This window comes from Misgurnus anguillicaudatus, chromosome 1 (assembly GCF_027580225.2).
Source record: "Misgurnus anguillicaudatus chromosome 1, ASM2758022v2, whole genome shotgun sequence".
Lineage (NCBI taxonomy): Eukaryota > Metazoa > Chordata > Actinopteri > Cypriniformes > Cobitidae > Misgurnus > Misgurnus anguillicaudatus.
Genome location: NC_073337.2, coordinates 19,975,612 through 19,992,216, shown reverse-complemented (window position 1 = coordinate 19,992,216; position 16,605 = coordinate 19,975,612). Strand labels below are relative to the sequence as shown.

At 39.9% G+C, this 16,605-nt stretch overlaps 2 protein-coding genes across 3 annotated transcripts in view; one reads left to right on the top strand and one right to left on the bottom strand.

Moving 5' to 3' along the window:
* The window catches only part of snd1 (staphylococcal nuclease and tudor domain containing 1), a 209,615-nt gene that overhangs the window by 89,082 nt on the left and 103,928 nt on the right, over positions 1–16,605 (bottom strand). The gene's annotated exons all lie outside the window — the stretch shown is intronic.
* lrrc4.1 (leucine rich repeat containing 4.1) lies at positions 7,822–12,543 on the top strand. Of its 2 annotated transcripts, XM_055189763.2 has the most exons (3): positions 7,822–8,599; positions 8,747–9,090; positions 9,199–12,543. In XM_055189763.2, exon 3 carries the CDS (start codon positions 9,378–9,380, stop codon positions 11,958–11,960), a length of 2,583 nt encoding a protein of 860 aa, XP_055045738.2. In that variant the 5' UTR covers positions 7,822–8,599; positions 8,747–9,090; positions 9,199–9,377; the 3' UTR covers positions 11,961–12,543. The 2 variants fall into 2 exon arrangements, with proteins under 2 accessions (XP_055045738.2, XP_055045737.2); XM_055189762.2 differs by having other exon boundaries at positions 8,747–12,543.

Sequence of the window (16,605 nt, the reverse complement as noted above, 5' to 3'; positions counted from 1 at the left end):
TAAAATATTTTATAATTAATTATTATATATTAAATAAACTCACATGCACTCACCATCCATCCAGTTTTTATTAAATATATATAAACAAAATATGCATATGCATATATATAATATCTATAATATATATAATATATATAATATCAAACCCCATAATATATATGGGGCCAAACAGGAAACAATTAATTATAAAAACTGAATATATAGTTATAAGTTTTAATTTATATTTGTATATAGTTGTAATTATATATATATATATATAGTTGTAATTATATAGTACTGAGTACTATATTTATATATATAGTTGTAATTATATATACAAATATAAATTAAAACTTATAACTATATATTCAGTTTTATATATATACTGCTTGTGTAAGGCTAAAAATAAAAAAGACGCCCTGCCACATTGAAAAGGTGTTCTGCTGTATATTTTTGTCGCGTTTTCATTTTAAGTCATCAGTCGCTCGCTCTTTATGCCCTCATTGTTGGGGGTTTGAGAACAGTGGCCCAACTCCGGCCAGAGCGAGGACCGATCGCTGCGTTATTGAGTTTGGGTTTAAAGTGATCCCTGCATGCAGCAGCAGGCAGTCACCTCAGGGAAATCCCACACTGCACTGCAACACAAAACACATTTAAGAAAGGTCACAACCTGCAGTTTAAGGGGATTTATTCAAGAGCCTTCCATCATTCCCCAGGACCCTTTTTACCTTTCGCCTGACCCCCCTTCCTCACCTATCCCATTGTTGGTGCTGTAAAAAGCTGGTATCAGCTAGACATTGACTAAACCCAGCATTAGTATATTCCCATACTGTCGCGCATTAGATTAGACACACTTAGCTGGTCTACAAAGCTCCTTGTTTACTTGAAATACGGATGAGAGTGACATCGAAAAAGATACAGCCTGCGATGGAGACTCGCATTATAATATACATTTCTAAGAAGCCAGACATCTATAAATCAACAATTCAGATGTTAATAAGAGGGAGGCTATAGAGTGTGAAGGAAACTTGGATCGTCGAATACAAATTTACACATAAAACAAGCACGGCGGAGTGGCAGAAGACTGCTTTTCAATGGAAGATCATTATTTTCCAACGCTATAAAAAATTCACCTTGATGTGCCTTTTCTGGGTGGATATAATTTCCTATGCATTGGATTACATTTGCCTGTAGGTCCGTGCACCTTGCACCCTCTCGTTTTTCCTAGAAAAAGCTGTGGGCATATTGTTCGTTTAAATCTAACAGAACTCAATCTTCCTGTAACTCCACAGCTTAATAGTGCCATTGGAATATATTAGGCTCCATTATGCACCCGAATATAAAGCCCTTGTGAAAAATTACACAGAGCCACTTGCATTCTCTCAATTCGGTTTGTTACTCACGGCCTCTGTGTTTCCGGTGATTGGTAATATCCAATGTTGGCGACATGGAATTCACGACCTTGGTCTGTAGCGCAGAACGATGTTTCGCAAGATTTGAGAACGAGGCTAAAATCTAACTAATACGCATAATCCCTTGGTAGGACAGCCAAGGTGAAGATAATGTTTTGACATTTGTGATAAAACGGGAGATTTGGGTTAGATAACAGCTATTGACTACGCACACAGACTGATGGCTCAAACTGAATGTGTGATACAATAATCCCACACTGGTGATTCATCAAAGGCAATTAAATGCAAGAAAAATAAATGACTCCAGCCAATAAACCGGCAAACCATTATAGGAGTTGATTATTTTGTTTTCGAGATAAAGATGAAGGGTAGGAGAATTGGGCAGGCTGACTGGATCACTTAAACTTGCATTTGTACATTCACTGAACCTGTCACAAAGGTTGCATTGTGTAGCTGGCTAACATAGATGAGGTTTTGTTTAAAAGCAGAGATTTTTATGTGAGAATGTGGGCAAAAAGACCACCCCCTAGTTATTTAGTCTGATGTGTCTCAGTTAATTCACAAAGCTCACACAGGTTCAGGCATTGACATACACTGGGTAGCATGACAATTCAATGGAAAAAGGCGCATTGTGTGCCAGAATGTTTAGCACTTAATTATTTTAATGGGTCGTCCACTTAAAATAATCTTGAAAAGGCTGAGGTCCTTGTCATGCTGTCTGGCTCAGAGGGGCCTTAAGGGAACCAAATAAAACCTCCATTTAAGCATGCTTAGTTTACCCAAAAATGTACATTTTGTCATTTATTAAATGTTACTTTCTTCCAAACCTGTATGATTTGCATTTGTGATACACAAAAGGGACTCGTAAAACTAAAAAGGGGAGTCAACATTCTTCAAACATTCTACTTTTTTAATATGTGACCCTGCACCTTAAAACCAATCACAAAGGGCTTTTTATAAATAAGCTTTCAATTAGTGTATGGGTGGTTAGTAAAGAACAATATTTGGTGGAGATACAATTACTTGAAAATCTGGAATCTAAGGGTACAAAATAAATAAATACATCAAATATTGAGGAAATCGCCTTTAAAGTTGTCCATATAAAGTCCTTAGCAACACATATATTACTAATGATAAATATATTGATATATTTACAGAAGGAAATTTACTTTAAATATTCTATTACTCAATATCCTAAAAAAAAAATGTAATTTTGCCCCATACAATGCATTGTTGGCTATTGCTACAAACATACATGCGCGACTTATGACTGGTTTTGTGGTCCAGGGTCAGATACAGTTTAAAGGGGTGCTTCAATGGTATTTGAAGCATTCTGACTTATTAACAGTTATAGAGTTGTTTCCTCATGCTAAATGTAGGCAAAGTGTCAAAAAAGCAGTTGGGCGTGTTTCTGTGCAGAGTTCGTACGGGGTTCGTACAAGTTTTGGAACGTTTTTTTAAGATTAGAGGTCCAGCTGACGCTTCAGGGGTTTCTATTCGTATCACTTCGTTATATGGGCACTTCCCTAAACGTGACACAGCTTTGTTTAATTTCAAAACTCAACAATGGAACGAAAGAAGAAGTGTGTTTTTGGATGTAAGGATAAGAAAGCCAGCCTTATGAATACAATGTATATAGTTTATTATCTGGGGTAGCAGCAGAGTTTTACGTGTGTGTTTGATGCGCTGGATTTTCCCAACCGGGTCATGAGTTGCATGCAGTAAGTAAGACTTCAGTCTTATGTTGGAAATAGGCGCGTGCATATTATATAAATGACACAAACATGTAGTGAATCATAAGTTAAACAGTGTTGTATAGTGTTGCATGACTCATACTCGCTCCTCCCGCGGTAGTAACTCCTCCTTCTTTATTTTTCGTACGTTATCAGAAAGATTCGGTAAAGCTAATCTTTCTTTTATAAATCTGATTAAACTAAAGACTCTTCGGAGATATAAAGGATGTAATACTACTCTATAGGTACTCCAGATTAACATCAGAAATGCAGAAACAATGTGTTTTACGTGAGCTTTAATAGATTTGGAACAACAAGAAAGCAGATTTAGTGTGAAACAAAGTGATATTCCGAAACTCAAACAATGAAACTGATCGCTTCCAGTGTGCGCTGAAACAACGCTATTAAAAAAGACAGACGCGATCTCAAGACAATTGCTAGGGATAAAGAGATAGATACTTGTCTACAACATGATGTCTGGCAATGGCCTGCTGCTTTTGAAGCTGAAATATTGAGATATATTCTGTAAGTCCATCTTCTGGAGAGGGCTGAAGTTTGGAGTGTGTGCTTTTCAAACAAGAAGTACTTCTATAGACTTTCTAAAAAAAAAAAACTTCCATCACCATTTCATCCTTTACACAAACCAGAAAAAATTGCTCCTTATCCATTCAAAACAAGCTCAGGTGTCTCATTAAACAAAGAGATAGCCGTTTCACAAGCGTGTTGCTTAGCCGCAATATCAATTGTACTTAGTTTACAAGTGAATCATTGTAACAAAAGCCATTCAAATAATACTAACGCTAATACTAAAAGAAATCCAGTATAATGAGGTAAAAGGAACACATTTCTAGCCGCATTCAATGTCGACAATGGGGTACTTGAGCCTTACTGATGGGATTGTGGGGGTTCATAAGACAAATAAGGCTGGGAAAAAACTGCTTTAAAGTGACTGCACAAAGCGTTTTTAATCTGGGCTGGAAGATTCTAATAGACAGAGAGGTTTAATGAAGGTCATTAGTTTGCAAACAATAGCCATTAGAAGAGTGCTGGAGCAGAGACCATCTGACACTCCCTCCATCCTTTCAGAGTGGATTGTCTTGAGCTCAACCAATCCATCAGAAGAAAAACAACCACGGTAAATATCATTAACCATGCACTGGCCCTCAAATATTATATTACAGATGGGTAAAATAGAGTGGGTGGAGAGTCCGAGAGAGAGAAAGAGAGAAAAACAGTTGTTTGCCGTTGAACATTATTATAAAGTGGATGATAGTGGACAGAGTGCCCTGCTTAGCAGTGGTTTAATCTTAGCTTGAATTAATTCCTGGAAATCGAAATGAAATTAAAAGTAAGTGTTCGGCAACCCGTCCCCCCACTCAAGGTCACAAGTGTTTGCCGAAATGACAACGTTTCCACCTGCCCCAGAGGCTGATTGATTCAGAGCTAGAGAGAAATATGAAAAAGCAGAGAATGTGTTTAACAAGAGTGGGCAGATCATGTGTTGCAGAGAGACAACGCTTTTACGGAGAATGGACACGCTGGGTTGTAGACACTGGGTTTTAAAGCCTAGTAAAACCTGAAGAAAACACTATGGTGGAATGCATTTAATAAACTGCAAGGCAAATAAATCACAATACAAAAGGACTAGGTCAAACTTTACAGTACTCTAAAACATCTGCTACTATTAAACGGGTTTTCAATAACAAACTTTAGAGTTTATATCAATCAAATTGGAATTGGGTAGTGGTAGAGCTGGACAATATGCCCAATACGTGATATCTTGGTATCTTTCTAAATTTTACATGCATAAAAATTAGACCAAGCACAATTTTATACTTTAACAAATATGTATATGTATATTAACACACATATGTGACCCTGGACAACAAAACCGATCAAAAGTTTATTTTTATTTTTATCTAAAAGCTGAATAAATAAGTTTTCCATTGATGTACGATTTGTTAGGGATACAACTATTTAAAAATCTGGAATCTGAGAGTAAAAAAATTTAATATTGAGAAAATCGCTTTTAAAGTTGTCCAAATAAAGTCACGAGAAACTGCATCCACTCACAAAAATAAAGTTTGGATATAGTTATGGTAGGAAATTTACAAAATATTTTCATGGAACATGACTTTTAAATAATATAGATTTTTGTCATATAAGAAAAATCGATAATTTTGACCCGTACAATGGGTCTTATTTACTAAACGTGTGTACGCACAAATTTGTTCATGACGTTTTAACTAAAAAATCGTGATTCAACAAAAACTTTCATACTAAAATTTATTTTAAATGTATGCAAAAAACAACTTAGACCACACGTAGGCAATAATCATGAACAAGGAAAAAATATATAAAATATACAACATAGATATATATATATTATAGAGTTTGTTTCCTTGTTCATGATTATTGCGTACGTGTGGTCTGCGTAAGTTTTTCTTACGTTTTTGCAAACATTTAGAAGAAATTTTACTATGAACGTTTTTGTTGATTCATGATTTGTTATTTAACACGTCCGAATGCACATCACGAACAAATGCGTGCGTACGCATGCTTAGTGAATGAGACCAAATGTATTTTTGGGTTTTTCTACAAATATACCAGTATTAAGGTTTTGTGGTCGACATACACTGTAAGTAAAATGTTGGATCAACTTAAATTACTTCAAATGGTAACACCTAAAAAAATTAAACATTTATTTCCTATAGTGAAATTTTAACTTGAATAAAACACAACTTACATTTTAGGTGTTACCAATTGAAGTACTTTTTACACTGTATGTAAATTAATAATATCAACAAAAAGTATTCAATATTTTGTAATCTTATGCAAAGTTACTACGATATTTAATATTAGACATATGGTCCATTAGGGGGTGGATTTATCAAAATCGGCCATTAAAAATCAGGTCATACTTTCTTGTGTGCTTTACTTTGATTCACTAAATGCTTTCCCACCATTTCTCCATCACAGACTGACTTCCATACATCTGCTCTGAAAGAACCATATGCACTGCTTTCACAGTACAGTAAACACAGATATCATTGGGATGTTGTTGGTCTGTCTCTAGTGAGTTGGATAAACGAGGCAGGCTGACCTACATGCGGCAGACCCTATATCCCAGATACACTGGCAAACCCCGAGGCAGCAATCCCTACCCCTCACGCGCCCACTTACTGACAACACCCAACCCACCAAACTGGGTCGCTTGTGCATATACTGAGCAGACCTCTCCCTTCATCCCTCAGCCTACGGCAGCCCGAGTTGGCAAGCTGGGCCCTCTTCGCCTGCATAAGATCATTCCAGAAGGCCTGGGGTTGGGGGGGGGTTGTTGGGCATCCCTACTATAGCCATGGCATTCTGGGTCAGCGTCACAGCCGGTAGGTAGCCCAAATGATGGTGGTGGCCTGCCAATGACCACCCGCAGCCTGACATAAATAGATGTATGGTGCATGCGCACCAAAAACCAGTGATATATGCTAACGCACAGAGAATCCATTGCCACATGCAACAAGGTCACAAATCCTTCAGCGTGTCCTACTTTGCATCCAGGCATTACCAAAAGCTATAGGTGTCGTTTACAACAACATTCACAATCACACTTTCACTGTCACACATACACAGTGGTGTGTCAAAATGCCAGCCATCAGTTGCCCAGGGTGCTGTGCTGTTTAGCACTGCTGTTCAAATCTATAACATCTGCTGTTACAAGTGTGAGATGCAACCTTTCCACAAGTACCTCTTTAAAGTACCTTTCACCTGCTGGCAAATACTGGGTGTAAGCCAACATGGCCAAGGTTTGCGGGACTGATTACAGAGCAATGTTTAACAGCTCTCTCCATAGGGGAAAGGTTTAAAACTGCACATTCTATTCTCTCAGAGCAGGGACTGTCTTAGCTCCCGCTGCATGACAGCAGAGATATTTTAATCTTAGCCTTCTAAAGAGAGGGAGAAAGTATGACTGAAAAGGTGTCTCTAAACCAGCTTTGCACAGTACAGAGACTCCCTCTACCGCATCCAGAAGAGGCTTAATCCAGCTAAAGAAAGCAAATGCCTTTGGTCACACACACATACAATGCTGTCCAGCATCCCCACACCCCACCTCACATATCCCTGAGGACTTACTACTCCGGCCAGTCTAACTGACTAAAGTGCAACTGACTGTAGGTTTAGACAACACAAATCAGTCCACATCAATTTTCACAAGGGAAGATGGGAGGGGGGCAAGGAAGGAGTAGAACCAAAAAAAGATGGAAAGGTATTAATTGAGTCCCAGCGGGAAAGCCAACAGTAAAATCATTTATCAATTGGACTGTGTTTATCTGTTAAATAGAAGCAACCTGCTACAATGCACAACTGTTCACTCGCAAACTGCAGCCAACTCTGAACAGTTCTACAAAATACCAGGTCCTTGGGCAGAGAAAAAAGACAGAGAAAAAGGGGAGGGGGACAAGCGAGCAAAAGAAAGAGAGAGAGTAAGAGAGATAGCGAGTGTGCAAGAGAGAGAGAGAGAGAGAGAGAGAAAGGGAGGGAGAGAGAGGAGAGAGAGCGGAGAGAGGAGAGAGAGAGAGAAAGAGAGAGAGAGAGAGAGAGAGAGAGAGAGAGAGAGAGAGAGAGAGAGAGAGAGAGAGAGAGAGAGAGAGAGATGGAGAGAGGGGGCGGACACGGATGAGCTAACGTACTAAAACCAATGCATCAAACCAATGCACTGCTTGGAGTGTGATGCGTCAGCAGTACATTCACGTTCCCATTGAAGGACAAAAGCAAGAGCAAGCATGTAAAGCCTATGTCCTGGATGTCTGCTATTGTGCCACACAACACTGCAAAAAAATTTGTGCCTGTCGCACACAACAGCAGGAAGAGGACTAACCTGGAGCTGACAAGGTTAAAAATACAAGCAGGCAAGGAAATATGCTGCTGTGGGGAGCCACTTTCCCATGCCTCAGCGTTGGTCCACCAGCTTGAGCTGGACAGCTGTGCCGCTGACAAAGCTGAGATCTCCAACTCTGCACTGAGCTCAGGGCACTGCAGCGCTATACGGATACTTCTCTGATCGACACGACGTCACAGAAAGGGGGGAGAAACACTCTCTCTTTATTCTCTCATTCCAGGGAGTGAGAGAGAGCGCTCGCAAGCAGGAGAGAGCGAAGGAGAAGGAGGCAGAGAGCAAGCGATCTCTCTCCAGTGAACGAGCATTCTTACCGAGCTGCCTCTGTCACTGGTCCTCCCCTACACCTTTCCAGGACTCTAGTTACCTGCTCTTTTCTACACAACTAAAGGATTATTGGGAAGTTTGCAAAAAAGCTGCTGCAGTCGTTGCGTGCAAGTGCGTGCATGTATGAAGATGGAACACGGAGCTACTTAAGGAAAGAAATGCGCTAATGACCGCAGTGTCACAGTCTTTTCTGCTGGACAAGGCATTGACAAATCAAGCGGACAAAACATACCAAGGGAGTCAGAGACAATAAAGTGAGTGGCGAATATTGAAAGGACACTTTTATTTTTCTTTAAACAAAAGAATAGAGGAACATTTGAAAAGACTGGATTTCTCATTCATATTCATCTTTTATCCTCTCTAACTACCCCTCCCTTTTTCCTCCCTCTACTTTGGTTTAGCATGTGTGAGCGTTTCACTATGGAGACACAGGCATTTGGTGGCGGCGTCAAGCGGAGGTATCCAAGGACAAGCATCTGTGGATAGTGCGAGAACGAGCGCTTCTATAGGAGCCAAACTGGAATGGTACTCTTGCCTAAAGCTCTGAGGCCCCGCAGAGCCACTACACGCTTCTCTTCGGATGGTCCTCTGTGGATTTATTAGGGGCCATTTTGGCATTCATCTCGTTTTCTGACAAATGAATAAAGAGAAGGCTTTGCTTCTCCTGGGAATATAGGAATTTGAGGAAAAAAATTATCAGCATCTATTTTGAGATTACAAAAATTGGACGTATAAAACATTTGAGGTAGGTGTCTAGACTTTCCAACCGTTTTTCATATATTGAAATATATATCCCCCTTATTACTTTATTCATTATCATTGGCTTTTCACTCCTCCCTCTCAACTCTGCTAGCTGCCACTGAATGTTAAGCCTCCAGTTCAGTAAATGGAAAAACAATCTAGAGTGTTGTTTAACCCAGGGTAGGGTTTCATTAGTCAAGAGGTGAACCCATCCCCTTCCCCCACTTACTACCCCCTTCTCCCCAACCACCATCATCACCCCACGCCCCCCCAGACGATGCTGAATTATGAATGTGCCACATCATGAGTCTCCTGGGGCGGGTAGCTGTGCGTCGAGCCAGGAAAGCCGCCCTGCTCTGTGTCCTGTACCTCATGGTTCAAGTGTGCGTAGATGTGGCGGCCGCGGCAGGGCCCCAGGGCTGCCCGACTGATTGCTCCTGCAACAACCAACTCAGTAAGGTGGTGTGCACAAGGAGGGGGCTTACTAGAGTGCCACCGGGTATCCCCACCAACACCCGGCACCTAAACCTGATGGAAAACTCTATAGAGTCTGTACAGGCCGACTCTTTTCGTAACCTCCATCATCTGGAGGTGTTGCAGTTGGGCCGCAATGCAATTAGACAGATAGAAGTGGGTGCCTTCAGTGGACTAACCAATCTAAATACATTGGAACTTTTTGATAACAGGTTGACAGTAGTGCCAAGTGGGGCATTTGAGTATTTGTCTAAGCTGCGAGAGCTGTGGCTGAGAAATAACCCTATTGAAAGTATCCCATCTTACGCATTTAACCGAGTGCCCTCCCTAATGCGACTGGACCTGGGTGAACTGAGAAAACTGGAGTATATCTCTGATGGAGCCTTTGAAGGTCTAATCAACCTCAAGTACCTTAACCTGGGGATGTGTAACATTAGAGGTGAGATACCCAACCTGACCCCTCTGGTTGGGCTGGAGGAGCTGGAGATATCAGAGAACCTCTTTCCTGAGATTAAACCAAGCTCATTCAGAGGACTGACATCACTCAAGAAGTTATGGATCATGAACTCTCAGATAGGGCTAATTGAACGAAATGCATTTGATGACCTGGCCTCATTGGTGGAACTAAACCTGGCTCACAACAATCTCAGCTCACTGCCCCATGACCTTTATACCCCACTAAAATACCTAGTGGAACTCCACCTCCACCACAACCCCTGGAACTGCGGCTGTGACTCACTTTGGCTCGCACGTTGGCTACGCGAGTACATACCCACCAACTCAACATGCTGTGGACGATGTCACTCCCCTGCACACATGAGGGGCCGGCAGCTGGTTGAGCTAGACAGAGGAGACACAGGGTCAATGCAGTGCTCTGCCCCTTTCATCGCAGATGCCCCAAGAGACCTGAACATTTCAGCTGAACGTGTGGCAGAACTGCGATGCCGAACAGCACCCATGTCTGCCGTACGATGGCTCCTACCAAATGGGACTATTTTAACTCATGCATCAAGCCACCCACGGATAACAGTGCTAAATGACGGGACTTTAAACTTTTCAAACGTGCTAGCAGGTGACACGGGCATGTATACCTGCATGGTGTCAAACGCAGCTGGAAATTCCAATGCTTCAGCTTACTTAAATGTAAGTGCGGCTGAGCTGAACACATCTAACCTCAGCTACTTCACCACAGTCACAGTCGAGGTCCTGAGCCCCACATCTGAAATGCCTAAGACCAAAACCACCACAACCACAGCAGGAGCCAGCACCACTACCACGGCCTCACCATCCGTGTTTAAGCCGGTTTTTATTTCAACACCAACAGTCCTTCTCCAGAGTACCGACACGCCACCAAGCCGCCCATCTGCTGTACCTGGCTCGAAAGTGACAACAGGAAAGCCGCCCAAACCGGCCAGTACCAGTTTGGATGAGGTGATGAAGACAACAAAGATTATCATTGGTTGTTTTGTGGCAGTTACTCTGCTAGCAGCAATCATGCTAATTGTATTTTATAAACTACGAAAGCGGCATCAGCAAAGGAGCACAGTGGCTGCAGCCAGAACTGTGGAAATTATTCCAGTAGAGGAAGAACTGCCACCACCAGCGTCTGCTGCCAACATAGCAGGGGAGGGGCTGACTCTACCAGAGATAAGGGATCATAACAGCATTTACAAACTGGACTACAACACCCACAAATCTGACTACAGCTACAAACCAAAACCAGAATACAGTATCCATAAATCTAGAGATTTCAGCATCCACAACCCCAAGACAGACTACAACACCTACAAACCTAAAACGGATTATGTATACCAACCTACTCTGGAATACAGCTCTTACAAACAAACAGACTATTCACACAAGTCATTGCCAGATTACCACTTACATAAAAAACCCGATCAGAGTCCCTATACACCAGGATATAATACTCACAAACCTGACTTCAAATCTCACACTCCTAAAACAGACTTCAGCCCATACAAACCAGATTATGGAGTTCCGAAATCCAAAACTGACTACAGTATGCCCAAGCCCCGAACAGATTACAGCCCTTTCAAGACAGACTGCAGCCTTTTCAAACCGGACTACAGTGCATTTAAAGCAGACTACAGCCCTCTCAAAGCGGAATACGTAAGCTGCAAATCTGACTTCAGTCCCCACGAGTCTAAAATGGATTACAGTCCTCACAAGGTGGACTACAGCCCGCATAAGACAGACTATAGCACCATGAGGCCCAAATACAACACTTACAAGCCACCGGGCCATGGAGCCAAATGGACAGAAGGCAACAGTATTGGAAATTCTCTGCCTCGAACCTTGCCCAGTGCCATAACTACCACTCCTGAGGCTCTTGTCATAAAAACTCATAACAAGGAAAAAGTACAAGAAACTCAGATATAGTACGCCCCCTCAACAAATCACAATCTCAATCCAAAATAATTTGCTCTCCCCTCTTTTAATTTAACCCCTGCACCGTCATGAAAACATGCAATAGAATGCACAAAGGGAAAAAAGACAGGAACTCCTTTTTTTGTACAGAGTGCAAACCCTACAGACTGATTCTTGTTGTACATGCTTATAAATAAATATATATGGAAAAACTGAAACTACCATTGGCTGGTAATAGAGAAGCAGATTATATTAAAAAATAAATTGAAACTATTTTCTAACTTATAACTCTTATTTAAAAAATGAGTTGTTTTAAGATGCTGTACTGAATTTGAGACATGAGGGTAGTCTTGTTTAAAAAGGGCATTCTGTGTGATTTCTAAACAATGCTACAGAGAATGCGGTGAAAATACAAAAGAACATTTATACAGAGAATTCTTTCGTTAAAAAATAAAACAAAAACAGAAAAAAGGTCAATGTTGATCTTTACAGGTTTATCTTGTAAAAGCACCATGAATTTGTACTGTGCCAAATGTTACAAATGCAATAAAAGGATTTTTGGAAGAAAAGAACAAAAAAAGAAAGATCCATTACGATTTTTTTTTCTTTCTCTCGATGTATTGTTGCGATCAGCTAAATGCTTTAGACACTGCAGTAGGACTCACTGCAGTTCTGTTTTAACCCTCAGCGTGCTGGGTGCCGGTCAAGTCTTAAAAAGGCAGGGCAGATGCAGCTTTTCCTCCTTTTCATTTTCTTTTGTGTGCGTTCCCTCACTGCAGTGGCTCAACTGACCATATAAAATTCATTGCAAAAGTGCTATTTTACATCCCAGGAGATGTCTGGTTCAGAATTACACAAGCCTTTGTACCACAGCCTTGCGCTAGACCATCAGTATCATGTAAAAAGATGATTGTGAGGTTGTTGTTTGAATTACTCCTGCTAAGAGAGGGTTTCCAAAAAACATTAAAAGTGTTTAGCTAAGTGGTCTGCACAGAGCAGATGGGCTGCCTTTGCTTTTAGAACCACAGAGTTAAAAGGGGTGCAGAATTGTTGTTTGAAAAATACTTGGAGGATTGCTTACTTTTAACTAAGTGCTTGGTTAGATGCATTTTTTGGTCAAACATTACTCAAGTATCAGGTTTAATATGCCGTAAATGGTATGATATTCAATAATGATTGATAAGTCAGCCTTTAAAATGCTTTATAAACTGAAAACATTACATGCAAAAATGACAAGCAAATGATATCTTCTGTATAATCCCAAAGATGTGCGTCATGACATATTGCACAGGCTCGTAAGATTTGACTGTGACACATGCATAGATGCGGTCCTCTATATAAAGAAAGCTTGCTTGAATAGCAAGGAAAACAAAGATATAATGAAGGAAATTCAAATTAATGGCATATTAGAAAATGATAAAAAAATAGGTTTGCATTGCGAAGCATATTGGTTGAGTGCATGCAGCTTGTATGGGAGATTAAAGCTCATTAGAAGATAATTGATCACACGTACACAGGCACACACCCTTAACATAAAGTTGGGACATCTGGCCACAGTGAGACCGAGTCCCATGGTGCACACACACACACTTGCTTAAACTATGCAGCGCCCCAGTTAAGACCAGTCTCACACTGTTTATATTTGTGGTTTTAAAAAAAGAAAGTCAGTATTGAGTGTCCGTCTTATCAGTGGTTCTGGTTGTCGGTCAAAATGTGTGTGTGTGTGGTACACTCGCACAAGAGGCCTTGATTTTGTGGTGGCACAAAGGGAATTGTGGGTAACTGTATGGCACTGCATAACAGCCATGCAGACTGCGGCACACATATACGGCAATGAAACAACAACAAGAACTCGGATCTGGCATTTAATAATCATCCGAACATCTGAACTACTGCCAAAGAATAATATCTACACCTGTCTCCACCTACACACAGCAAATAAACATGCAGGAGAAAAATGGCCACAGATTGTCATCTAAACTGATATTGAATATGAAGTGTGTAATTTCTGCACCACTGGCGACACCAGGTTACTGCAAAAATAATGACAAGTTCCAAACATGCTATTAATGAGACAAAAACATGACATTGCATGAGCATCGAAACGTTTGCAAAATGCAACATACAAATATATATATGAAGAGCTTTAGGCCGCGAAATGCCAACTCTATCAAAATGAGATGACTCTCGGCACCTATTATGCATTCAAGCAATATTTTTTCAACAAATACGCTTTTTCCTGGCATTAGACTGGAAAATATATCGGTTTGTTGCCAGGATCTATAAAATTTTAGCAAAGTCCTCTAAGTGTGCAAAAGAAGAATTGAATGAACGACAGTGTGAGTTTTAACCAAATATATTAGATATTGGCAGTTCACCCAAAATTTTAAATTCTGTCCTCATTTACTCTTATTACTTTCATTATGTTACAAACAATCAGAGGCCCCATTGACTTCCATAGTATTCTTTTATCATACTTACTATGAAAGGCAATGGAGCTTCTGATCAGTTTGGTTACAAACAATCCTCAAAATATCTACTTTCGTGTTTATCAGAGCAAATAAATTTATAGAGGTTTGTAACAACATGAGAGAGAGTAAATTATGAAATAATTTAGATTTTGGGGTGAACTATCCCTTTAACTGTTTTTAGCATTTTAACCTTTATTCAGAAAGGACAGTGAAGAGTGACTGCAGACTTTTTTGTCATGTACTTAGAGGGTTTTGCAGTGAAAGACAGTCAGATGTGTTAGATACCAAATTAAAATGACTAAAGTGACATTTGTAAAAAATACAGCATTTTAATTTCTGACTAATAACCTTTTTATTACCATTAAAGTGAAATTACTGAACCTAAACAAAAGAGCATAATAAAAATGCTAATTTACAAAAAAGTGCATTATCCTGGTTAAGAAAAATATTTTAATCACTGAAAAAAATGCCTTTAATTAAAAAAAAAATCCGTAAAAGATGCCTTTGTTAACAAAGTGAATTTTTCCTATTCAGCTAGCGCGTCACACGAAAACATGACCTTGGCTCTGGTGTATCTTCATAAACAATACCACTGTTACCAGCATAACTTCAAAAACTGCAATTAAAGCCATTGAGCTACTATTTATGCAGTCGAATGTCTAAGCTATAATTGCCAGTCTGGCTTTAATGGAGCATTGTACAAGACTGAAGCAGATCCCTGAGCAGGCAGCTTATAAGAGTTGAGAGAAAGAGAATAAAAAATGAGGGCACATTCTGCCGAAGGGTTCGAGGACCCTTCATGCTCTTCAGCTCATTGGCGAGATAAAGAGACCTGAATTCACTGACGTAAGCTGTAGTGTGGCTTCGCAGAGTCGGACGTTAACAATAACACATCTGCACAAATGCAAGACAGATGCTAGAAAGAAATTAAATAGAAGAGCAGTGTGCTTTTGACTCTCAAATGAATTGAAAATCATTCAACACACACACAACGTTAATGAAATGTTGCATTAAAGGAACAGTTCACCTAAAAATGAAAATTCTTTCATCATTTACTCACCCTTATGTGTTTTTAACCTGTATGAGTTTCTTTATTCTGTTAAACACAAAATAAGATATTTTGATAAATGATGATAAGCACACAGTTGACGGTACCCATTGACTTCCATAGTAGGATAAAGAAATACTATGGAAATCAATGCGTACTGTCAACTGTGTGCTTATAATCATTTATCAAAACATCTTTTGTGTTCAGAATAACAGAATAAAAAACTCATATTTTAAAAAACAAAAATAAAGGCGAGTAAATGATGACAATTATATTGTTGGGTGAACTATCCCTTTAGAAATTATACTGAAAAAAGGACTAAAAAAAGGGTGCGTGCAGATATATAAAAGCAATTTTAGAGGACAAGCCTGAGTCAAGACTGACAGCTAGATACAGGAAGGTTATAAATGTGAATGCTGGTCTGTACCGTAGAAGTGCAAAAAGGGAGAGGGGCTTAAATTTACTACAGATCTGGGATCTTTAGACTAACGGTCTAAAACGCATGAACGTTGCCCTGTCAGTAGATAATAAATGATTTCACTTTACAAAATTTTGAGTAAAATAGCATGTAATAAGTGTAAAATGTGTCATACTACACTTCAGCAGCTTTGTAATACATCTAATTTGTCAATTATTTAATTTGTGTTATCTGTATTACATAGACAAGCCTATACTTTATATCAACAATAGCCATAAAACCAATAGTACTACTTAAAATAATTAAAGATTTCATATCAAAAAAGAGATGGGTAATAAAGACAAGCAGTGATCATTTTTGGCATTTATAATCTGCCCTGTGCGTGCAAAAGCAGATTTCTACACTATTTGCCAAAACAGCCCCTGTGTAACAACTAACAGAGCGTTTGTCATTGTCTGACCTTCACGTTGGTTGTCTCAGGAGGTCTCCTGAACAGATGTTAACTGGCTCCACTTCTGTCGGAGCCTCTATTCTGGCCGAAAATAAAAGAAGTGGCTTTATGACGGCCACTGAGGGGGAATGAGCGAAAGGCAGCACAGTTAATCACCGTTTTGTTAGGTTTTGTTTTGTCCATATCCACATCCATAAAGGGCGAGAGGAGGGTCCAATTACCCATGAAGTAAACACAGGAAAGAGCATTGCCGTGGTACCAAGTCACCC